The sequence below is a fragment of the Microcaecilia unicolor genome, chromosome 1 (assembly GCF_901765095.1).
Source record: "Microcaecilia unicolor chromosome 1, aMicUni1.1, whole genome shotgun sequence".
Lineage (NCBI taxonomy): Eukaryota > Metazoa > Chordata > Amphibia > Gymnophiona > Siphonopidae > Microcaecilia > Microcaecilia unicolor.
Genome location: NC_044031.1, coordinates 38,265,805 through 38,292,142, shown reverse-complemented (window position 1 = coordinate 38,292,142; position 26,338 = coordinate 38,265,805). Strand labels below are relative to the sequence as shown.

Sequence of the window (26,338 nt, the reverse complement as noted above, 5' to 3'; positions counted from 1 at the left end):
TTATCCCCACTGACTCTCTACCATGCATCTCATTCCCATCATATATTTTGCTCTTGGTCCCTCAGGAATATGGTAAGCCATATTGTAGAAAATCGTTAGCATCATATCCATGTTAATTGAATGTTCTAATGCATGCTTATTAGGTGTATCATTAGTATAATGCTAACATTGTATTATATAACGTGGAGGGGCATAATCGAACGCAAACGCCTATCTCCATGGGCGTCTATGTCCGAAAACGGGTACGTGAAGAGGCGGGACAGACCGTATTTTCAAAAAAATGGACGTTTTTCAGCTGGGCTTTTGTTTTTTTTAGCGATAATGGAAACTAAAAATGTCCAGCTCAAAAACGTCCTAATCCGAGCCATTTGGTCATGGGAGGGGCCACGATTCGTAGTATACTCGCCCCCCTGACATGCCAGGACACCCACTGGGCACCCTAGAGGTCAGTGCAGTGTACTTCAGAAACTGCTCCCACATGCATAGCTCCCTTACCACGGGTGCTGAGCCCAACCCCCTCCCCCAAAACCCACTACCCACAAATGTACAACACTACCATAGCTCTTAGGGGTGAAGGGGGCACCTACATGTGGGTACAGTGGGTTTTGCAGGCCTCCCATTTACCAGCACAAGTGTTACAGGTAGAGGGGGGATGGGCCTGGGTCCGCCTGGCTGAAGTGCACTGCGGTACCCACTAAAAGTGCTCCAGGGACCTGCATACACGCAGACCTCTAGGACTGGTTGCTGCTATATAACATTGGCACACCAGTTGACACCTGAAGACTAATCTCTCCGAAAACATCCTTTATTGGAATAAGCACGCTTACTCACAGTTAACTGCAGATCAGAGGTTGTGCCCCACTGGCAACGAGTCTCCCTGGTACTGAGATGGCAGAATGGTGTACAATGCCCTCTTTCAGCCACATTCAAGGGAAGAACTAAGTTCTGTAACGTGGCTAACACGTCAAAGGGATCTAAAACTGGCTTACAAAAATGGCCACTACCTCATGGACTACCGGAAACAAAACAGGGCACACTCTGACCCAGTAAGCAGGGGGAAAAGCACCATGGGAGTAGAGCCTACCAACTACCAACATCGTGAGCATTTGCCACAAGCTAGTGGAATCATGGAGCCCAATACCCTACACCCACCACAATGCATTGCTGATGTGACTCTGCAGTGCGCATAACAGAAAAAGTGTCACACTCACCCGAGAGCCACATCAGAACCAGGGAAAAGCTGTCACAGGATAGAACACATTCTGCTGTCATGGAGGTGGGTACGGCATTTGAGGCTGGCATAGAGGCTGGAAAAAAAGTTTGTAAAGTGGGTTTTTTTTGGTGGGAGGGGGTTAGTGACCACTGGGGGAGTCCAGGGAGGTCATCCCCGATTCCCTCCAGTGGTCATCTGGTCAGTTGGGGCACTTTTTGGGACCTGTTCGTGAAAAAAAATGGTCCAAAAAAAGTGACCCAAAATCGTGGTAAAAACGCCTTTTTTTTTGATTATCAGCTAAAGACGCCCATCTCTCCTTGGCCGATAACCACGCCCAAGTTCCGCCTTCACCACGCCTCCAACATGCCCCCATCAACTTTTCCGCGACGGATTGCAGTTGGAAATCTGCTCATTGACTCACAAGATACTACATGTCAGATACTACATGTCAGATTTGAAAGATCTACCTTCAAGAAATGCATCGGTGACTGCTCGATCCTACCTTAATCTACAGCATCCAAGCTGCAAGTCTGTAAAATATAAACTACTCTTCTCATCTTCTTTCTCCTAAGTCAGCCCAAAATCTTGGAACGCTCTACCTAGGCAACTAAAAGTGACTGATGACCACCAGCTATTCAAGAAATCCTTAAAAACATTTTTATTCGAGAAAGCTTATCCCCCACTTAATGCTAAGCCTTCACCTTCCTCATGTTGACTATACCCGTTTAGCCACCGACTACTTCCACCTCGTAAAGTATCCTTGTATTATCCTCTTGTTCTTTCCAGACCTTCTCACTTTTGTGTCACTATCCTCTATGCATTGTAATCCTTTGCAATTTTGTAAGCCACATTGTACTCGCTATAGTGGAAAAATGAGGGGTATAATGTACCAAATAAACAAATAAATAAATATCTCTATACACATTTAACAGCACTAGAATTCAAATACCATTTTTGATACTGTTTCACGGTAGTTCTATTATTAGGTTTCAATTTACTGTTTTTGAGTGTACCTCTTTTATTGTATTTATGTTTATTCCTGGTTATTTTACTATTGTTATGCTGTTAACAAATTGTACGTTTTATGTTAAATTGTACCTGCTGTACACCGCCTTGGGTGAATCTCTTCATAAAGACGGTTAAAGCCCAATAAATAAATACATGCTCACTTGCAGTCCAAGGTGTGCAGAGCGCCTTTGCCAGGATGGGAATGAAGTTTGGGAAAGAATGTTGGAAGAATGATCGACTGGTTCAGATGGAACTCTGACACAACCTTAGGCAGGAACTTAGGGTGCGTACAAAGAACTACTCTGTTGTGATGAAATTTAGTTTAAGGTAGATCCGCCACTAGAGACTGAAGCTCACCTGACCCTACGAGTTGAAGTAACAGCCACCAAAACCAAGACCTTCAAGCTGGGTGAGGATAGTTCGAGGTCCCATGACACAGGCAGAGCTTTGACAGGGGGCTTTCTCAAAAGCAAACATCTCATGAAGCGAACTACTAGAGGCTGTCCAGAGATGGGCCTACACTCTACATGATGATGGTAAGCACTAATTGCAGTAAGGTGAATCGTTACAGAGTTGGTCTTGAGACCAGACTCAGAGAGGTGTAGAGGTATTCAAGCAGGTTCTGTGTAGGGCAAGAAAGGGGGTCTAGGACCTTGTCCTCACACCAGATGGCAAACCTCCTCCACTTCAAAGAGTAACTTACCCAGGATAGATTCCTTCAAAGAGGAATATATCCTGAAAGCCAGCAAGACCCTGGAGGCACACTCCGGATGATGCAAGGAAGCAAATTCTAAGCTCTCAACATCCAGGCTGTAAGGGCCAGAGAGTGGAGGTTGGGATGCAGAAGAGATCCCTAGTTCTGCGTGAAGAGGGTTGGAAAACACTCTACTCTCCAAGGTTCTTTGGAGGACAACTTCAGAAGAAGACGGAACCAGATCTGCCTGGGCCAGTATGGAGCAATAAGGATCATTGTTCCCTGGTCGTGTTCGAGTTTCAGCAAAGTCTTCTCCAAAAGAGGGATGGGAGGATACGCATACAGAAGACCAGTTTCCCAATGAAGAAGGAAGGAATCCGATGCTAGTCTGTCATGAGCCTGGAGCCTGTAACAGAAATGAGGGACTTTGTGATTGAATTAAGTGGCAAAGAGATTCACTGAGGGGGTGCCCCACACTCGGAAGATCTTGCGGGCAACGCCCATGTTGAGTGATCACTCATGGGGTTGCATGACCCTGCTCAGTCTGTTGGCCAGGCTGTTGGATTTGCTCACCAGGTTAAGTAGCTTTGAGAAGTATCCCATGCTGGAGCACCCAGTGCCATATCTGGATGGCCTCCTGATACAATGGGCGTGATCTGGTACCCCTCTGATTGTTGGTGTAGTACATGACAACCTGACTGTCTGTTTGAATGAGTACAATTTGGTTGGCCAGCCGATCTCTGAAAGTCTTTACAACATTCCAGATTGCCTGCAGCTCCGGGAGGTTGTTCTGAAGATCAGATTCCTGAGCTGACCAAGCACCCTGGGTGTGAAGTCTATCCACATAAGCTCCCCACTCCAGGTGCGATGCATCAGTCGTTAGCACTTTCTGTGGTTTAGGAATTTGGAATGGAAGTCCCACAGTCAAATTGGACCGAATTTTCCACCAAAGGAGAGACTGAATCAACTTTGGTGTTATTTGGATGACATCCGATAGGTTCCCCGAGGCTTGGTACCACTGGGAAGCCAGGGTTCACTGGGCAGTTCTCATGTGAAGACGTGCCATGGATGTGACATGAACAGTGGAGGCCATGTGGACTAACAACCTCAACATCATCCGAGCCATAACATGCTGGCTGGCTCAGACCTAAGTGGCAACAGCAATAAAGTGTCCACCCTTGGCACAGGGAGAAAAGACTTTGCCTGCTGCATGTCTATCAGGGCTCCGATGAACTCCAATTGCTGAATGGGATGGAGATGGGACTTGAGGTAGTTTAAAACGAACCCCAGTAGCTCCAACACCTGAATAGTTCTCTGCATGGACTCCTGAGCACCGTCCTTCGACATGCTGTTCACCAGCCATTTGTCCAGATAGGGGAACACATGGACTCCCAATCTGAATAGTAATGCTGCGACTTCTGCAACACACTTGGTAAACACTCTGGGAGCTGGCGCAAGGTCAAAATACAACATGTGGAACTGGAAGTGATGTGTCCCCAGCTGAAACTGAAGATACTTCCTGAGGCAAGGAAGTATCAGGATGTGAGTGTAAGCATCCTTTAAGTCCAGAGAGCATAGCCAATCGTTTTCCTGAATCATAGGGAAAAGGGTGCCCAGGAAAACCACCCTGAACCTTACTTTGACCAGGAATTTGTTCAGGGCCCTTAGGTCTAGGATGGAATGCATCCCCCCTGTTTTCTTGGGCACATGGAAGTACCTGGAATAGAATCCCAGTCCTTCTTCCCCTGCTGGAACGGACCTGATTGCATGGGCCTTTAGAAGGGCAGAGAGTTCTTCTGTAAGTACCTGCTTGTGCTGAGAGCTGAAGTGAGATGCTCTCAGTGGGCAATTTGGCGATCGTTGACGCCAATTAAGGGCATATCTGAGATGGACTATTACAAGGGCCACCTTCCTTGGAAAAAATTCAGGATGGTCACTCTGACTGCAGCTATGCTCTACTGGAGCCAGTCAAACGTTTGTCCCTGGCTTTGACTGGGGAGCTGGCTGGGTCTTGGGCGCATGCTATTGACGAGAACGAGCATGCTGGGACTGAGCCTGCTGAGGCTGGTGAGAAGAAGGAGTGTACCTACATCTGTAAGAGTAGTAGGTACCCCTCTTAGACTGGCCCAAAAATCTACTAGATGAGGAGGAATGTGCAGACGTCGTCTGATGGAAGAGAGTGCCAATAATGTCCGTGTGTTTCTCAATGAAATTTGCAACCTCCTCCACCTTGTCTCCAAAAAGGTTATCTACCTGGCATCTGCCAACCTCTGCTGGACTGCAGGATCCAAGTCAGAGACATGCAACCATGAGAGTCTGCTCATCGATATACTTTGGGCAGAGATCCTGGACGCCACATCAAAGGTGTCATAGGCACCCCTGGCCAAGAACTTTCTACACACCTTCTTCTGATTGACCAACTGGTGAATCAATCTGGCCTGCTCCTGTAAAAGAGAATCCGCCAAATCAGACAAACTGCGCATCAAGTTCCGCAAGTATAGGCTTTGTAGATCTGGTAAGATTGAATACGGGAGATGAGCATAGAGGCCTGATACATCTTCTGCCCAAAAGAATCCAGAATTCCAGCTTCTCTGCCAGGGAGCCGAAGCACAGACCCTATAACTCCTAGCTCTCTTGAGCGCAGATTCCACCACCAAGGAATGATGAAGAAACTGAGGCTTGTCAAACCCTGGGGAGCTTTATACATGATGTTTATCTTCTTGGGCAGGACAGGGACTGACAGAGGGGACTCCAAGTTCTTTACCTGGACATCTTTCAGGATCTGGTGAAGGAGGAGGAGATTCATAGCCCAGGACCTCAAACATCTTGGCCCTGGGCTCGTCCTCCATCTCCAAACAAATGGGAATAGAGTCTCCATTTCCCTGACAAAACCTGGGAAGGAAAGGTACTCAGGTGGAGACTTCCTCCTTTCCTCTGGATGGGAGGCGGTCAGTATCAAAGGATTCCTCTTCCAAGAAGTACCTTGGATCCTCAATAGACTCCCAAGAGAGCTCCTCATCACTGTTTGTGAAAAACTACCCATGGGAATACTGAGACCATGCCTGTCTTGAAACAGAGCAGCAATGTCCTCGAGAAGGGCACTGAGGTGTCGGTTCCATCCTCGACTCCGGCGAAGCTTCCTCCACTGACGTTGAGGGGGTGCCCACACAGGCGGATATGCATGTGACACTGGTGTCATAGACCTCACTGCAGGCTGAGGGCCTTGTGGAGCAGCAGCAAGAGGCATGGCTAGTGCAAACAACCCAGACACTGATGCACACTGTTGTAAAAACCTTGCCAAGAGCTCAGGGAGCATGGCCCGGATGCACTCATTGAAAGAGGCCAGTGGGAAAGGGTGGGGTGCTGGTTCAGAGACAGACTGATGAACTGCAGGGGTCGAGACAAGTGTCTGGTCCTGGCTGCGTGGAGACTTGTGCATCAGCACCTCCTGTATGGAGGGGGAGCGGTCCTACCGGCACTGACACTTCTTGGGGACCGAATCTCTCGGTGCCCCGGAGCTCCCGGAATTGTGATTTGAGGGAGACTGATATTGATGCTTCTTGGCCTTCGTCCGATGCCGGTCATTGATGCTCCTCAGTGCCGACAAGGACGACATCGAATCCCCATGTTGCCTCGAGGTTGGGTCTGATGCTGTTCGGTCCCTGGGGAGAATATGGCTTGCTTGTCCTCGGAGAACCAGTGTTCCACCATGGTGTTAGCTGGAATGTTTCCCCTCCTAACTCATGATGAGCCTCCATCCCAATACAGAGTTAGGGGGACACTCTTCCCTCCAGAGGCACGTCAGATCACTGCTCCAGCATGGTGTTAGAAGGTCCTCTGCCTAGTTCCCTACTCCTAGCTCATAGTGAATCACCATACAAGCATGGAGTTACAGCAGTGGTTCTCAACTCAGTCTTCAGGACACACCTGGCTAGTCAGGTTTTTAGGATACCCACAATGAATATGCTGAGATAAATTTGCATACAATGGAGATAGTACATACAAATTTATCTCATGCATAATCATTGTGGATACCTGAAACCCTGACTGGCTGGGTGTGCCCTGAGGACTGCGGTGAGATCCCCTGGGTTATAGCACATTCTTCCCTCCTAGTTCGTATCAAACCAGTTTACTAGCATGGGGTTAAGGGCCAACTCACTGACCTAATATCCTAGCATGGTATTAGGGGGTCACTTTTCTCTGTGATCCAACACCTTTGCATGATGTTACTTGATGGTCTTCCCTCCTAGCTAGCAGTGAATAAATGTTCCAGCATTTGGTATTCATTCAATGCCCCACCATGGTGTTAGGAGGGATCATTCCTATGGGACTACCATTCTCACCTGTTGAGTTGCTTCTGTAGCAGATCCAGTCTGCTTTCTACTTCACACCTTGGCCGCCGACATGGGGAAGGAAGGGGGACGTTGAGAGTAGCATGGGTTGGGATGGTGCATCTTGGGACCTCCTGGTACTGCCGGCCCCGGCTGTCTCCCCAGAAGCTGAAAATGTTGGAGACACCAGAAAAAGCCCCTGTTGATAAATATGAGAAAAAAAAAAGTAATTTTACTAATCACAAAACAAGAGGGGAAAGACACAGGCTTGTTCTAGAAATGGGAATTTCCTGGGCAAAAAGGTACAAGTTATCCTGAAAACACAAACGTTACTGGCAATATGGAAAGACACAGTTTAATGGGGCAGAGCCAACATGGATTCAGCAAAGGGAACCTTCCATTACCAGTGTGTTTGAAGATGCTGATAAGCATGTGGAAAAGAATGAGCCAGTTGACATAGAGGCAATTCTATAACTGTGCACCAAAAATCTGGCACCTAGATGCAGTGTGCTGAGCGCTACTTCTATACAAGCATCTGGGTGCCCAGATTCCATTACAGAACACCACCTTGTTGGCATCTATTTGCCTACATTTAGGTGTGCTCACTTATGCCATGTCAAGAGCAGACTTAAATGCAGCACTTTAGTACATAACTTAGAGCAGTGGTACCCAAACGTCTTGAGTCACAGTGTCCCTAGGCTACACATTTCCTCTCAAGTCTCTACCCCTCCTGTCGCTGCTGCTGCCACCAATGGTATTGAGTCCTACCTTCCATCCAGCTTCTGCCCACCTTCTCTCCCTCCTCCATCCAGCTTCAGCCCCACCTTCTCTCCCTCTTCCATCCAGCTTCAGCCCCACCTTCTCTCCCTCCTCCATCCAGCTTCAGCCCCACCTTCTCTCCTTCCTCCATCCAGCTTCTGCCCACCTTCTCTCTCCCTTCCATTCAGCTTCTGCCCAACTACTCTCTCTCTTCCATTCAGCTTCTGCTCATCTCTCTCCCCTTCCATCCACATTCTGCCTACCTTTTCTTTATTTTTCTGCCTCTCTGTCCAGATTTAATGCATTCTTACTATCCAATCTTGAATTTCTCTCTTTTTACTTCATCTACTTATGGCTTTTCATCTTTCCCTCACTCTTGTTCTCCCCTATGCCCCTTCCTCTTATTCTCCAGTCTTTTGCTAACTTTATCCTCTCCCCCTTTTCATCTAGCATCTCCTCTCTTTCTCTCCCTACCCTTCCATCCAGTGACTTCTCTCTTTCTTTCCCCATCCTTCCAGTGTCTACCTGTCTTTCTCTGCATCCTTCTATGCAGCGTCTCCTCTCTTTCTCTCACTACCCTTCCATCCAATGTCTTCCCTCTTTCCATCCAGCACCTTCCCCCTTTCTCTCTACATCCATCCAGCCATGGTCTCCCCCTTTCTCCCCATCCTTCTACTCAGCATCTTCTCTCTCTCCAGCCATTTCCATCCAGTTTGTTCCCCACTTTCTGTCCCCATCTTTCCACTCATCATCTCTCTCTCTACCCCTCTTCCATCCAATGTCCCCCACTCTTCAATAATTTCCCCCCCTCTCCATTCAGTATCTCCTGCCTTTCTCTCCATGCTCCCTTTTCGTTGCACCCAGTATCTTCTGTTTCCTGGCCACTGCTGCTTCTTCCGATGAGCAGCACAGCCCTGGCAAAACAGCAAATATCAAGCGCGGGGCCATAGCCTTTTCAGGCATGTGCTGTTGGCTCTGCCGGTCCTCTGCCTCAGAACGGGAAGTTGACGTCAGCGGGGGCAGAGGACCGGAAGAAGGCTAGAAGGCTGCGGCTCTGCGCTTGCTTTCTGTTGTTTCATTGGGAGAAGCAGCAGTGGCGGTGCGGTGGTGGCAGTGTGTCTCAGTGGGAGATGACCCGCCAAAGTGGGGGTCTCCAGCTGAATATGGGAGACTTGGCATGTCTGTGGGAGGGAGGTGAAGAAAATATGCTGCGGCACCCCTGTCAGTTCGCTACGGTGACCTGGGGTGCTGCGGCACACAGTTTGGGAACCGCTAACTTAGAGTATTCTGTCAATTATGCGTGTAAATGGACACACCCATGTGCTGCTCAAGTTCCTCCCCCCCTGCGTTTAAGCACTAAGTAAGTTGTATGCTAAAGATATAGGGCCTGATATTCAGCTGGCAGCAACCAGTGTTTTACTGACTGCCGGCAGCGTTAAACCCAGAAATTCAATGCTGGGCCATGACTGGGCACCAGCACTGAATTTTCAGGTTTCCGGAGCCAGCTAACGCATAGCAGGTTAAGTACAATATTCAGCAATTAACCGGCTATGGGTTAATGCATAAAGCCAAGACTGGCTTTTATGTGGTCCTGTTTCTGTGGTTAACTTGGCTGGTTAAATGCTGAATACCGGAATTAACCAGTCAAGTGCTGACTCCACCCCATTATAGCTGGTTTTCACTTCAGCACTAACCGGTTACTTTCGGTCGCTCAAAATAACCATTTAGCCCCAAACAGGTGATTTAACCGGCCAAGGGCCCATTCTGGCTGTTTAAGTCGCTTTCAATATCAACTACTACTTATCATTTCTATAGAGCTAGATGTACACAGCGCTGTACACTTGAACATGAAGAGACAGTCCCTGCTCGACAGAGCTTACAATCTAATTAGGACAGACAAACAGGACAAACAAGAGATAAGGGAATATTAAAGTGAGGATGATAAAATAAGGGTTCCGAACAAGTGAATAAGCAACCAATTAGCACTTATCTGTGTAAATGTAACAGTCCTATGTGTAAGTACTAGTATTTTGTAACTAATATGGGCACTCGGTGCATAAATGTAGGTGTCAAGTTACAGAATGAGGGGACAGTATTTGGATTTTCGGAAGGCATTTGATAAAGTCCCTCGTGAGAGACTCCAGAGGAAAGAAAAAGTTATGGGATAGGAGGCAATGTCTTATTATGGCTTGCTAGCTGGTTAAAATATAAGAACATGAGCATCGCCATATTGGGACAGACCGAAGGGCCATCATGCCTAGTATCCCGTTTCCTACAGTGGTCAATCCAGGTCACAAGTACCTGGCATGATCCCAGAACAGTAAAACAGATTTTATGCTGCTCATCCTAGAAATAAGCAGTGCATTTTCCCAAGTCCATCTTAATAATAGCTTATGGACTTTTCTTTTAGGAAATTATCCAAAAAAAATTTTTAACCCTGCTAAGCTAACTGCTTTTATCACATTCTCTGGCAACAAATTCCAGAGTTTAATCACACGAAGACTGAAGAAATATTTTCTCTGGTTTGTTTAAATTTACTAATTAGTAGCTTCATTGCATGCCCTGGGTCCTTGTATAATTGGAAAGAGTAAACAAGTGATTCAAGTCTACCCGTTCCACTCTAACCCCCCGATTTTATAAATGGTGCTCAAATTTCCACACAGAAAACTATGCGCTGAGATGCGCACATAACTAAATTGGTTAATGAGCCAATCAGCGCCAATAACTGGGTTCCAATAATAAATAACTGGCATTAATTGGCAACAATCTAGATTTCTGAACGCACCTTGCGCACAAATCTTATAGCATGCAACTCAAAAGGGGGTGGGGCGGGGCCATGGGTAGGTCGTAGGCATGTACTAAAGATACGTGCAGTACTACTGAATACTGAGGATCCGAACCTAATTTACGTGCCAGGATTTACACCAAGTTTCAGTTGGTGTAAATCCTTGCGCCAAAATGTTTTGCGTGGAAATCGGTTCTAAGAGCTATTTTATAAACGGTGGCCAACCAGGCGTGCCATTTATAGACTAGCACTCCGTATGAACAGTTTTCAGCACAATTGTTTCAGCACCATTTACGGAATCTAGTCATAAACAGCCAATTTTTTCAATGGGGAAAGGTAAATAGTGGAGTGCCCCATCCACTAGTGACAAACTTGTGAATTTTTGCTGCTTCCTGGAACAGATGGAAGGACCCCATAACTCGTTTGTTGACATAAAGCATAACAACATTGTTGTCTATTTGAATTAAGACTGAAGTGTCTCAAAGCAAATGGATGAAGACATAACATAACATAGTAAATGACAGCAGATAAAGACCTGTACAGCCCATCCCGTCTGCCCAACAAGATAAACTCATTATACATAGTAAGCGATACTTTATACGTATACCCGAGTTTGATTTGTCCTTGGCTTTTTTGGGGCACAGACTGTAGAAGTCTGCCCAGCACTGTTCTTGCACTAAAAGTTATGAAGTTAACTTTGAAGCCCCTTAAAATTTACACTCCAGCCCATCTATTCAGTCACGATCAGGGCACAGACCGTAGAAGTCTACTCGGCACTGGTTTTGCTTCCCAATTACCGGCATTGCCACCCAATCTGCGCTAAGGTTTGGTGGATCTATTCCTTCTAAACAGGATTCCTTTGCGTTAATCCCATGCGTGCTCGAACTCCACTGACCCCATCTCGACCTACGACCTGATGCTCCATGTGATTGATGTGAAGTGGTGTTTTAGACCTTGACTGTCTGCATTGGTTGGTGGTGCCTATGGTTAGAACTGTTTCAACAGAGAAAATGGGGCACCTGCACTCAAACTGGATTTAGATGTCCACCACTGCAGAACAGTTCATAGATCAACTGAGAGCATGCTGGTTCCATTGAGACCATCTAATTTTCAGTCAAGGAAATGGGACTATATGGATGGCGGCAGCCACATGGCTCTGTATTTGTAAGTAGGCCCTGGCTGTGATCATCACAAGCATTTGACTGCAGTGAACATATGAGGTCAGAGACTGCAATCTGTCCACTAACAAAAATGCTTTCACTTGACATGCGTCTAGAATCACAACTATACAGGAAATCTTGTTCATAGGGTGTAACATTGATTTTTGAAAGTTGATGATGAAGTTTAGACTCTGAAGCAGGTGAATGTTTTTATTTCTCCTGAGGGCTAGAACAAGATTCAAGGGTAGCGGCAAGGAGCCAATTGTCAGGGTATGGAAAGACTAGATGACTGTGCTTGTGTAAGTGGGCGGCCACAACTGCAGAGCATTTTATGAAGACTAAGAACTGAAGAAAAGCCAACATGAAGGACCTTATATTGATATTGTTATGCTATGTCAGTTCTTGTATCCTGCCTATACCTATACAGTTCAATGGATTACAACAATCAAGAGCTGGACCAATCAATCCAGGAATTACAAACAAACCAAACCAATAACATAAACTAAACATTAGATAAACCTGCCTTGCAAAATAAAAAAAAAACTTTTAAATGTTTTCTAAATAAAAGATAATGGGTACAAGACCTCAAAGACAACGGAAGCTGATTCCACAAATTAGCTGATATTTTTTTTGTTGCTGTTACATTTGTACCCTGCGCTTTCCCACTCAAGGTAGGCTCAATGTGGCTTACATATTGTATACAGGCACTTATTTGTTCCTGGGGCAGTGGAGGGTTAAGTGACTTAACCAGAGTCACAAGGAGCTGCCTGTGCCTGAAGTGGGAATCGAACTCAGTTCCTCAGAACCAAAGTCCACCACACTAACCACTAGGCCACTCCTCCATTACCACTAGGCCACTCCTCCACGGTTGCTACTATTTGAGATTCTACATGGAATGTTGCTATTCCACTAGCAACATTCCATGTAGAAGTCGACCCTTGCAGATCACCAATGTGGCCGCGCAGGCTTCTGTTTCTGTGAGTCTGACGTACGTGCAGGACGTCAGACTCACAGAAGCAGAAGCCTGCGCAGCCTTCTACATGGAATGTTGCTAGTGGAATAGCAACATTCCATGTAGAATCTCCAATAGTAGCAACATTCCATGTAGAATCTCCAATAGTATCTATTTTATTACATTTGTACCACGCGCTTTCCCACTCATGGCAGGCTCAATGCGGCTTACATGGGGCAATGGAGGGTTAAGTGACTTGCCCGGAGTCACAAGGAGCTGCCTGTGCCTGAAGTGGGAATCGAGCTCAGTTCCACCACACTAACCACTAGGCCACTCCTCCACTGTTACTACTATTGGAGATTCTACATGGAATGTTGCTATTCCATGTAGAAGTCGGCCCTTGCAGATCACCAGCCGGGTGGCCGGGTAGGCTTCTGTTTCTGTGAGTCTGATGTCCTGCAGAAAACTGCGCAGCCTTCTACATGGAATGTTGCTAGTGGAATAGCAACATTCCATGTAGAATCTCCAATAGTATCTATTTTATTACACTTGTACCCCGCGCTCAATGCGGCTTACATGGGGCAATGGAGGGTTAAGTGACTTGCCCAGAGTCACAAGGAGCTGCCTGTGCCTGAAGTGGGAATCAAACTCAGTTCCTCAGGACCAAAGTCCACCACCCTAACCACTAGGCCACTCCTCCACTCCATTGATTGAATAGATAATGTAAGATGCTTAACTAATTTTTAATTCTTAAATATTGGAAATCTTAGCTGAAAGAGATTACGAGACCTGTAACACAGATGGATGGACAAACATCCTTGAGATACAACCAATCCTCTTTCTTTAAGAATGATAGAATGCTTGGAAGTATATTAATCCTGAAGTTCTCCTTGAAAGAAAATGGTTGAGGTGTCTGAGGTCCAGCATGGGGCATAAGCCTCCCATCTTTTTTGGAATGAGGAAATACCTGGAGTAGAAGTCTGAATTTCTTTTCTGTGGTGGGACTGATTCTATGACATTGGACTGAAGGAGGAGGTTGGGATGTAGGACATGGGAGCCCAGTGTAGGAGCTGATATGAAAGTAGGAACCTCAGATAGTAGTCAAATATACTTCAGGAAGCAGGTGAAAGCTTGGCTCTTCAACCAGGCCTTTAATGGAAGAAGTAACTAACTCGTTAGTCTCATTCACACACACAAGGAGTGACTGAGGCTGCATATACTGCAGCAGGACATGTTTATCCACTCCTACCCTAGCTGAGATTATTATTATTAGCATTTGTATAGCGCTACCAGACGTACGCAGCGCTGAACACCTGACATAGAGAGACAGTCCCTGCTCAATAGAGCTTACAATCTAAAAATAATACAGACAGACAAGACAATAAGGGGAGGGTAGTACTGGGTGAGAAGGAACAAGGGGGAGGCAAATGAGTAATGGCTAGGAGCCAAAAGCAGCAATGAAAAGGTGGGTTTTCCGCATAGATTTGAAAACAGGTAGAGATGGAGCTAGACGTACAGGCTCAGGAAGTTTATTCCAGGCATAAGGAGCCACGAGAGATAATATTTGACCATCTCTCTGACCTCATGTGCAACTTTCTTTAAATCAATCACCTTACTTTCTAACTCTTCCTACTTTCTTACCTATCTATATGTTGCTTTACCCTTCACTATCAATTATAATGTTCCATTACGTATTATGTTGACATTGTAAATAGTATACCATGCCATACTCTGTATTGTTTTTGAATATTTTTACTGCTGTAATTGTCTATTGCTCATGTTTGAATTATTCTTACTGTACACCGCCTTGAGTGAATTCCTTCAAAAAGGCGGTAAATAAATCCTAATAAATAAATAAATATTACCTTGCTGAAGCCCCAGGAGGTTGTTGTGATCTGTTTATAGAATACCCCCAACACCCGTTTTCTGTGACTATATTTAGTCACGTTTATTTACTCCAATGAAAACCTGGTGTAAATGCTGACGCCTAAATTATACGCGGTATGGGCATATTCTATAACAGTGCACATAAATTCTAGGAACGCCCATGACCTGCCTATGCTCCTCCCACTAGAATATGCCTGGACAGCTGTGCGTGTAAATTCTAATTAATGCCACTTAGTGTTAATAATTGCTTAAGTTCAATTATCAGCACTGATTGGCTCGTTAAGCTAATTAATTTACGTGTTCAAAACCAGAATACAGCTGGATTTGCACACACAACTCAAGTTGAACTATATAGAATCTGGGAGAAAGTGGTCACTGGCATTTATCCAGGAAGCGGTGATATTTAGACTAGTACTGTGAAAAATACACAGATAAAGCTGGGAGAGCCTTTTTGCTTGTAATTCTGTGGCCCCCATTGCTTCAGAAGTCAATTTCAATTGGGTCAAGCTGGTAAGGTCTGAATTGGAGAAAGCTTTTCTTCAGTCAATGTGTAATTAAACTCAGGAATTCCCTGCTAGAGAATGTAGTAAAAGCAGTTAGCTTAGCAGGGTTTAAAAAAAGGTTTGGATGGCTTCCTAAAGGAAAAGTCCATAGACCATTATTAAAATGGACTTGGGGAAAATCCACTGCTTATTTCTGGGATAAGCAGCATAAAATATATTGCACTTTTTTGGGATCTTGCCAGGTACTTGTGACCTGGATTGGCCATTGTTGGAAACAAGATGCTGGGCTTGATGGACCTTTGGTCTGTCCCAGTATGGCAATACTTATGTACTTATGCAAGTTAAATGCTGCTGCTACTTTTTAACGCAATCTATATATTCAGTACAGCTCTCTGTATAGGTAGGTGGTGCTGAATATATGGACAGTGTCATGACCAGTGTTCCCTCTAAGGAGCAGCCTGCTGTGAACAAATTTTTTTTCAAGTGAGTGCCAAAAATAGCTCAACAGCCCAAAAAGAGTGGTGGTGGGGGGGGGGGGGGGGGGGGCAGGGGGCTTGCTTGTTTTCCCTGCGTAAGTTCTTTTCTGTCTTCATATGCTTGTGTACATTTTTTCAACAAACTTTTGGATTGATTTTTAAGCTTTGTGACTGAATTGATATGACAGTTCTGGTTCAAATGTCGTTTGAGATGGTCCACTTTCCAGTCGATCCATGCTTTCCCTGAGGTCCACTCGTTAAAAGCTCCTGCTTTCAAGCAAGAGTAGTTAAAAATTTCTCCCATAAGCATGTGCTGTCCTGCGCCACGCAGTAAGTCTGTTTTAACAAAATATCCTATCAACCATTCGATCTTAAACCCCAAACACTGTTTTTTCTATGTAGTACTTGGATTCTCTTCAGCTTTTCACTTTGACCGCATACACTGGTTCATATAGGCTCCAGCTGGAGACAGGAGAGGCAGGCTCAAGCTGAAAACTGGCAAGCTAGGCAGGCAAGGCTGGGAGACAAGGCATCAAGGCACGCTTGGGATGGAAACTGGCAAGCCAGGCAGGCAAGGGTTCAAAGCAAGCAAAACCGAAATTAGGCAGCGCAAGGCATCCAGGCAGACTTGGGCAGGAACCTGGCAAGGCAGGCAGGCAAGGCTGGAAGACAATGCTGATAGGGTTCAAAGAAGCCAATACTGCAGTCAGGCAAGGCATGGCCATCCTTAAATAGGCCCCAACCTGCAAGTGCAGGCATTCCTCGAGGCTTCAGTGCTTCCTTAATAAAAATTCCTTTGGCTCGTCCATGCACGTACGTATCCAGAAGCAGGCATGCACTTATCCAGAAGCTGGTGGTGGTTGACTGTAGGAGCTGCAGAGATGCGGACCGCCACCCCAAGAAATATTGCGGGATCCTTCAGGTATTTGATTGTTCACCCCTTCAGAAGCAGCCAGTCATTCATTACCAGACTGTATTCAGGGTTCTCTATGCCGAGCGCATTGTCCAGGTGAGCGACCTTGAAAACAAAGTAAGCGACGCTCCCGGTATGTATGAGTGATCGCTCACACGTTCACCTTAGAGGGAACACTGGTAATGACCACATTATTGGCACTACCTATTTAGGATTAGATTCAATAAATCATGCCGAAAAATCGGTGCGGAAAAAATTACGCGTTGAGCGCTATTCTATGAAGGGTATCCCCAGTGACGATCCTAGGTTGGCTGCCACCCGGGGCGGATCGCCAATGCGCACCCCCCGCTCCGGGGTGCAGTATGACACCCCCCCCCACCCTGGCGCAATGACACCCCCTGGGTGCACGCTGCTGGAGGAGTGCAGAGAGCAGCTGCGCACCTGTCAGCTACACTGGCTCCCTGCTCCCTCTGCCCAGAACAGGAAGTAACCTATTCTGGGGCAGAGGGAGCAGGGAACCAGGGAACCGACAGGCGTGCAGCTGCTCTCTGCACCCCTCCAGCAGCATGCACCTGGGGCGGACCGCCCCCACCGCCCCGCATCCCTACTTTATAGAATAGCGCCTAAGTGCCTAATCTGCGTCTAAATTAAGGTGCCTGCACTTACGCCTGCTGAAAGCAGGTGTAAATGTCAGCGACTAAATTAGGAGTAACTGATAGGATTGCCCCAGAAACGTCCCCTATACATGCCCCTTTGAAATTACATGCGCATCATTATAGAACACGATGTGTTCATAACTCCCAATTCTGACCAATTAACGCGAATTGGTTAGCAGCCAATCATTGGTGCTGATTGGCTCATTAATCGATTAAGTTGCACATGCAAATCGGATATACATGCTGAGCTGCACGTGCAACTTTAATCACCATATAATCTGGGGGTTAGCGGCTGAATATCACTGCTGACTGGGTAATTTTTTTGTCCTCCCACTTCCCACTGCAAACCTAGCTCACTTTTATCTGATAGAATTAAGCCATTCACCAATTTAAACTACCCAATATTATTGGTGTAACTTTTAAAAAATAAACATACAAGCCAATAAAGTGTTCGCCAGCTGCCTGGGAATGCATAATTAGTTTACATACTGGACCCAAAATACTGGACCCCCCCCTGCTGACTGGCTAAATTTACCTTGCTAAATTCCTGAAGTGGGCAAATTTAGGCAGTCAAAGAAGGGGATGGCTCCAGTGCCATTCCTGGAGCAGACATCCCTTAGACCTGAAAATCAGTGCAGAACAGCTCTGGCTAAGATTACCAGGCAATTATGACCACACAAACAGCTGCCTTAAATCTAACCAGCCAGTCTGACCAGCAAGACAGAGGAGAAATTTCAGCCAAAGCTGCTTAGGCTTGGCTGACAATGTTCCTACAGATAACTAGCTAGCTGGTGATCTTTGCTGCATGTGGCCTGTGGAGAAGTAGTCTAGTGGTTAGTGCAGCGGAATTTGATCCTGAGGAACTGGGTTTGATTCCCACTGTAGCTCCTTGTGACTCTGGGCAAGTCACTTAACCTTCCATTGCCCCAGTTACAAATAAGACCCAACACTATAAACACCCCAGACTACACCCTTCCTGTTTCGGACAGCCTGAAAATTCTCAGAGTTATTAGGAAGGGTATGGAGTCCAGGTGTGCGGATGTTATAATGCCGTTGTATCGCTCCATGGTGCGACCGCACCTGGAGTATTGTGTTCAGTACTGGTCTCCGTATCTCAAAAAAGATATAGTAGAATTGGAAAAGGTACAGCGAAGGGCGACGAAAATGATAGTGGGGATGGGACGACTTTCCTATGAAGAGAGGCTGAGAAGGCTAGGGCTTTTCAGCTTGGAGAAGAGACGGCTGAGGGGAGATATGATAGAAGTGTATAAAATAATGAGTGGAATGGATCGGGTGGATGTGAAGCGACTGTTCACGCTATCCAAAAATACTAGGACTAGAGGGCATGAGTTGAAGCTACAGTGTGGTAAATTTAAAACGAATCGGAGAAAATTTTTCTTCACCCAACGTGTAATTAGACTCTGGAATTCGTTGCCGGAGAACGTGGTACGGGCGGTTAGCTTGACGGAGTTTAAAAAGGGGTTAGATAGATTCCTAAAGGACAAGTCCATAGACCGCTATTAAATGGACTTGGAAAAATTCCGCATTTTTAGGTATAACTTGTCTGGAATGTTTTTACGTTTGGGGAGCGTGCCAGGTGCCCTTGACCTGGATTGGCCACTGTCGGTGACAGGATGCTGGGCTAGATGGACCTTTGGTCTTTCCCAGTATGGCACTACTTATGTACTTATGTACTTATGTAAATCTCACACTAGAAAGCCATGTGGAAAATACAACAAAGAAAATGTTCCATTCAATGTGGAAACTCAAAAGAGTAAAACCTTTCTTCCCAAGGGAAATATTCCGCAGCCTGGTACAATCAATGGTGCTAAGCCACCTAGATTACTGTAATACCATCTATGTCGGATGCAAAGAAAAAATCATTAAGAAACTCCAAACTGCCCAAAACACAGCAGCCAGACTCATATTTGGAAAAGCGAAATACGAAAGCGCCAAACCCCTAAGAGAAAAACTACACTGGCTCCCACTAAAAGAACGAATTGCGTTCAAAGTTTGCACCCTGGTCCATAAAATCATTCACGGCGAGGCCCCGGTCTATATGTCAGACCTCACAGACTTACCAACCAGGAACACAAAAAGGTCAGCATGCACATTCTTGATTGCAAAGGACTTAAATATAAATCAACATATGCATACAGCTTCTCCTACATTAGCACGCAACTATGGAATGCACTACCAAATGTCATAAAAACAATGCACGAGCTAACAATCTTCTAAAAATTACTAAAAACCAACCTGTTCAAAAAGACATACCACAATGATCCATCCTAAATACCAGACAACGAAACTCTACCAGAACTAGACAAAACCGAACTCTCCACACTTGACTGCTTCATTCACTCTGTTACTAATGAACGTTAACGCACTACCACTTTATTTCTCATGCCGGAAATGAACTGATTGTGTAACTTACTCTATAATTTACTCTATCATTTATGAACTTTAATGCAATACCACTCTGTATTTCTCATTCCGGAAATGGCGATCGCCATTACGGCATAATGTAAGCCACATTGAGCCTGCAAAAAGGTGGGAAAATGTGGGATACAAATGCAATAAATAAATAAATAAATAAATAAATAAATACTATGTAAACCGCTTTGAATGTAGTTGCAAAAACTGTATATCAAGTCCCATTTCCCTATGAAAATGGACACATCTCAAAAACGTTATAGTTGAATTAGAAAAGTTACAGAGAAGGGTGACGATAAAGAGGATGGGAAGACTTCCCTATGAGCAAAGGCTAAAGCAGCTAGGGCTCTTCAGCTTGGAGAAGAGATGGCTGAGGATATGATAGAGGTTTATAAAATGCTGAGTGGAGTGGAATGGGTAGATGTGAATCGCTTTTTTACGCTTTCTAAAAATACTAGGGAACACAGGATTAAGCTATTAAGTAGTAAATTTAAAACAAACTGAAAAAAAACATTTCTTCACTCAATGTGTATTTAAATTCTGGAACTGACTGCCAGAAAATGTGGTAAAAGCAGTTAGCTTAGCAGGATTTAAAAAAAGTTTGGAAAGTCATAAGCTGTTATTCAGATGGACTTGTGAAAATCCACTGCTTATTTCTAGGATAAGCAGCATAAAATCTGTTTTACTGTTCTGGGATCTTTCCAGGTGCTTCTGATCTGGATTGGCCACTGCTGGAAACAGCATACTGGGCTTGACAGAACTTCGGTCTGTCCCAGTATGACAAGGCTTATGTTCTTATGATTGTATGCATGCATTGAGGAAGAGGGCGAGGTCTCTTTCCTTAAAAATGCACCACTCTGCAACCTTTGCAAACAAAGAAAATGTAGATTAGCTCTCTCATCAGTGGAGAGACACCACGGGCACAGACTGCTGCTTACTGAGACCAGCAGCCTGTGCACTCTGCCAGCCATCCACTTCTGTTTGGAAACGTTTCAGTGAAACCTACTGGAGATTATCCGGCATTTGACAGCAACAGGATTTCATGGTTTATACAGCAGTTAAAAGCTATATGAATATAATCATTCATACTCCTGCTTTTTAAAAATTTCTTAAGATGCATTTTGTAAAGGTGTTGGCTGACTGCTTGCAGCATTGGCAATTAACAGAAGTGAGAGACCAGGGCTTTGACTGGCTCCCTTAAGCTTGAAGTGGAGCTGGGAATGGGTTAATTTCCTCAGTTTCTGACTCTCCTGCAGAATATCCAGCTTCCTGTTTAAAAGTTGGCATCCAAAGTAAGACTCAGATGAGGCAGTAGGTTTCAAAGGGGTCAAAAGAACGCCAAGCTATACACTAAATCCTGACTATCTGTCAAATCTAACTATTCCTTACACTGCCACACGAACCCTTAGATCCCTGACAGATAACAGGTTAGTGATTCCTCCTCTTGCTAGGGCTAGATGGGAATCTACACGGAATTCGGCTTTTTTCTATCTGTTTCCCTCTCTTTGGAATGGCCTTCCAAAAGAGATCAGACTTGAGAAATCTTACTTTCATTTTCGGAAACTTTTGAAAACCTTCTACTTTATCGAGTATGTAGATCAGAATTTAGAATAATGGAAGAAAGGTTATAAATGGGCATCTGTAATATATACTAAGTCAAAACTGTATTATCTGTCTGTGTAGATTATATTATGTATTTAATTTTGTATCTGCAGTGTTCTCCTGTGTATTAATCATGAGTTATATTGTTTTCATCTTATGTAGCTAGTTTGGTGGGTTTGCTGTGCTTTCCTGTAATGATTGGAGTTCTAATGTTTGTCCAATTTGTACTTATTGTACTGCTTTTTTTTTTTATAAATTGTAAACCGTTCTGTCTTGCAGTAGCAATAAGATACGGTATATAAATTGATGTAAATAAATAAATAAATAAATAAAGAGTAATTACTTCCTTTAATAAGTAATGTGTTACAGTTCTGTGACGGTCACTTATCCCCTTAGCCAACTCTTGATACAAAAACAATTTTGTAGTGTCACCCAGCAGCGGGGGTACCCAATACAGACTCACAGATGACAGAGTAACTGCTGACATCTCAAACTGAAAAGTTTTTTTTCTGGGTCAAACTAATTTGCAGTGATGTAACCTAGCTGAGCAAATGGCCCTCTCTGACTATCCGCTGTTTTATGGTGACCCTTGCTGGGAAGACACTCAGGAGATTCTCTGTGAGGTCTAACTGCTGGCAATTATTCTTACGCCCCCAGTAGGGTGTACATGTCTTGTACCCAGGGGCGTAGCCAGGGGTGGGCCTGGGCCCACTTTGGGCTCGGGCCCACCCAGTAACGGTGCATCTCATAGAGAACCAATCCACGATTTCAGCTTTCCCTCCTCCAGTCCCAGCCACCCGCCGGAGCGCAGAAGGTTTTGTTCCCTCCTTGCTCCCTCCCCTGTCATCCCCTTCTGGCAGCGGTGCTAGCTCGAGCCTCGCAGCGCCCTCCGGCGCGCATGCTGCTACGAGTGCTTCCTCTGCGCTGGCCCCAACTCTTCAGAGAGTATTGGAGGTAAGGCCAGCCCAGAAGGAAGCAGTGGTGTAGCAGCAGCGTGCTGACGGATTCGGCGCCATTGTAGACGTGAAGAACTGGATCGGGTGGCTGGGAGGTAAAACTGCAGCGGGTGGCTGGCGGCGGGGTAGAGGGGAAAAAAGTGCAGCATGTCAGCGGGTGGGTGGGTGGATGGCTGGCGGGGGGGAATGTGCAGCATGTCAACGGGTGGCTGGCGGGGGGGGGGGGGAGGGGAAAAAGGTGCAGCATGTCAACGGGTGGCTGGGGGGAGGGAGAAAAAGAAACTTACAGCATGCTGGTAGGTGGCTTGAGAGGGGTCAGGGAGACAGGGAGAGACAAGGGGCACTGTTGGGATGAGGGAATGAGACAGGGTAGTGCTAGGTGGGGTGGAGGAATAATTTTTCAATGTGGGGGGAGGGATGGAGAGATGCTGCAAGGGGAAAGAGAGGGAGAATTGTTGGATATGGGTGGGGTGGGATGGGGAGAGGGAGGGAAAGGCTGCATAGGAGTGGTAAAGGACCAGAGAGAGAAAAAAGTGTTGGATATGGAAGTGGAATGAAAGGAGGGAAAGATGAGAGGGGAAATGTTGAACATGGCATTGAGGTGAGGGGAAGGAAAGATGGAGAGATGCTGTGTGGCATGGCAGGGGAGGGGGTAGAGTGAGATGTTAGACCAGGTGTTCAAGGGAGGGAGAGGGAGAAAAGTTGGACATGAAGATGGAGGAGAGGAGAGGAAAGGAGAGATGCACAAGCAGGGGAGGGGAAAAAGAGGGAAGATGGATCCAGGGAGAGAAGATGGACAATGGATGGTAGGGAAGAGAAAGGGAAAAATGCTGAACAATGGGGGAGGGGAGGAGAGAGATGGGACAGGAAGATGCTGCTGGTGGTGGGAGGTAAAAGGGATAGGGAGATATCAGGCTATGAGGGTGAGGAGGGAAGAAAGAGGGAACAGATGCTGGGCTGGAAGGGTGGAGGGAGGGAGACACTGGGAATGGTGGAAAGCATGGGGGAGAGGCCCAGGGAGTGGAGAGATTAGTGATCACAGGGGGTAGAAATATGGTAATGGCATGTAGATCGAAGATGGAAGGGAATGGAAGGCTAAGAAGGAGAGAGATGGGGAATGGGAGAGCCAGTGGGTGAAAGGAAATGGAAATGTGATATCTGAAAAATAAAAAGAAAGAAAAGATTTAGAAAGAGGATGAAATTTGAGTGTACAGAGGCAGAAAATAAAAAAAGAAAGGAAAGAGCTAAAATGGAAGGATCAATATTTCAGAGGCAGGTGTAGTGAGGAAATGAAATGACAGGAGAAAAAAGACAAATGGACAGCCGCTTGAAGAATTAGCAGAAGACAGACAGGAAAGTGGGAAAGAGAAATTGGAACCAACATGATGGAAAAATAAAATGTCCAGACAGTAAAGGTAGAAAAATCATTTTATTTTGAATGTTTTAAATGGAATATGTTAGCTTTGGGAAATGTGCATAGTTGATGTCTTTTTATTGTGTTAAGCAGAAAAGGAAATGCGCTTTTGTGTTTTTTTTTCCTCCAGTGTTGCAGTGGATTCTGAGGTTCCCAGTTCAATTTTGTCTACATATTTTTATTTCTAATTTGTGATCCCTTGTTCTGTAATTTGTGAGGATCTGTCAGTGTGACTGTAACTGCAGATGAAGAGATTGGAGAAAAAAGGGGATTGGGGAGGGGCTTCTTTATTTTCTGCCCTGGTCACCAGCATGGTTAACAGTAGCCCTGACCCTTGCTGTGGCTAGTGGGAATCCCCAAGCCCTGCCAGCTGGGGATCTGTTCCGGGACTGGCCGGAGCTGCCTTCCGCTGAGCATGGCAGATGGGGGCAGCATCCTGGAACCACTGACAACTAAGCACGTATGGGGTGCTGGCATAAGTGGCTTGAGGAGTTGCTACTGCCTGCTGGGCTTGGCGGGGAGGAGTTCTGGCCATCTCTGGTGGAGGTCCCCAGCTGACGGAGATTGGGGATCCTCATCAGCTAAAGTATTTATATTTTGAGTTGGGAAGTGCTGGGGGAGATGGGGGAGAGAGAAAATTTTGTGCCCACCCACTTTGTGCTCAGGCCCACCCAAAATTGGTTGTCTGGCTACGCCACTGCTTGTACCTATTATTCATTTACTTATTAGGATCTATTTACCGCCTTTTTGAAATTTAAAGAAGTATTTATTAAATGAGAAGAGATTTCACCAAAACAGAAGTTCAAAGAAATACAACTTCATATACAAAATAATACAGAACATCCCCAAAAAGAAAGTAAACATCATAAACCAATGTTAGAGAACATCTTATATATATAAAAGGCACTTTGAAGCCTCAAGCCGGAAACTTGAGGCGCCCGAGATATCCGGTTTGGCCTGCAGGCTCCAGTCACTGTAGCTCCGCCCTCGCGTCAAAACGCGATGATGTTGAGGGCGGGGCGGCCCTCACGTCAAAACGCGAAGACGTTGAGGGCGGGGCGGCCCTCGCAACCACGTCACTGAGGGACGAAGGGACGAAGAGGAGAGGTGTGCAACTCGTGAGGGAGGACGGGGGGGGGGGGGGGGGATCACCCTGCTAGCGCCCGTTTCATTTTTGCCAGAAACGGGCATTTCTTACTAGTTTTTAAGAAAGTGAACAAAACGAAAATCTCTCATAAGTACCCAAATACACCCTAAAAGTCATTTCCATTTTTTATTTTAGGTGTTATTAAAAGTACCCCCTTACCCATTCCCCCCCCAAAAAAAAAAACCCCATCCACTCCTTCTCATCCCATCCAATCCCCAAAACTCAAAATGAACAGTAAGTTATAAAAGGCACCAAAATATCCTCCCACTTAGACAATGTGTGATGACTTATAGCCCACAATCTTCCCATGTCACAAATATACCACAGCTTATTCAACCACGAAATCAAAGAAGGAACATGAGGAGACTTCCAATCAGCAGCTAGCATAATTCTAGCAGCTGACATAGCATGTCTAACCAATATACCCTGAGATGTAGTTAGACCTGGAGGAGTACCTGGAAACAAGAAAAATTCTGGTGACCACTTAATAGATTTAGAAAGCCATTTCTGTAGTCTATATTGAATTGCCTTCCAAAATGCTCATACCTTAGTACAAGACCACCACAGATGACCCATGGTATTTACGGCCTTTTTGAAGGAATTCACTCAAGGCGGATACTATAACTCTAAAATCTGTTTAATGTTCTCATTTCTTGGGATTTTTAGTGCTGCAGTTACTTCCTGTCATGGTATGCAAGTAGTGCATTATGAGAAATGTAGTCCCATATGCACTGCTGCCATCCCTGCTTAGTGATTTTAACTCTGCAGAGGCCTCTTCTTTTTCTCAGTCAAGCTTGAGTCCTTGTCTACCTGTTGTTAATTCCTGAATATCCTTACAATCTTTGCTCTGATGGATCAGCCAGGATGTGATCTCTTTCTCCAACCAAGAACCACCCTCAATGACCTCCTGTGTGACCTGGTCTCAGGCTCTGTTCCTACTGGTCCCTTTGCCTTGCACTCTGGCCTTAGTGTTCTTGCTCTCTTCCAAAGTTGCCATGTCTGTGGTAAAACCGCAGAATTGGGCGGTTTCCTGTGAGTCTGTGGGAAAAATTCAAAAGCCACGGGTAGCAGGTTTTTGGGCAGTTTTTCCCACGGGGGCCTGTGGGATGGTGGATTTTTCCTCTCGCCATCTTATTGGTCAAATTTGACCAATAGGATGGTGAGAGAGGAGGGATCCAGCCTACTTTTAAAAACTTGGCACTGCCATCTCTTCTGACCCTGCAAGGCAGATGTTTCTATCTTGTCTTAGAAGCATGTGTTGTTCTTCTCTGTTGAAGTAACCTCGCCTTTTTACCTACCACACAACTCAGAATCTCACCTCAGAAACTACTTCAATTTATCTACCAACTCTACCACCTCTGCCACGTGGAGGGGCATTTTCGAAAGGGACGTCCAAGTTCTGATTTGGACGTCCTTGCAAAACGGCAAAATCTAGGGGCGGGGAAACCC

General features: G+C 45.6%; 1 protein-coding gene across 1 annotated transcript in view; it reads right to left on the bottom strand.

Annotated features, from left to right (window-relative positions):
- KCNH2 (potassium voltage-gated channel subfamily H member 2) overlaps positions 1-26,338 on the bottom strand; it is a 948,799-nt gene that overhangs the window by 9,630 nt on the left and 912,831 nt on the right. The window contains exon 13 of the mRNA XM_030195619.1: positions 7,259-7,445. Within this exon, the coding sequence (XP_030051479.1) occupies positions 7,259-7,445 (187 nt within the window). The remainder of the gene's footprint in view (positions 1-7,258; positions 7,446-26,338) is intronic.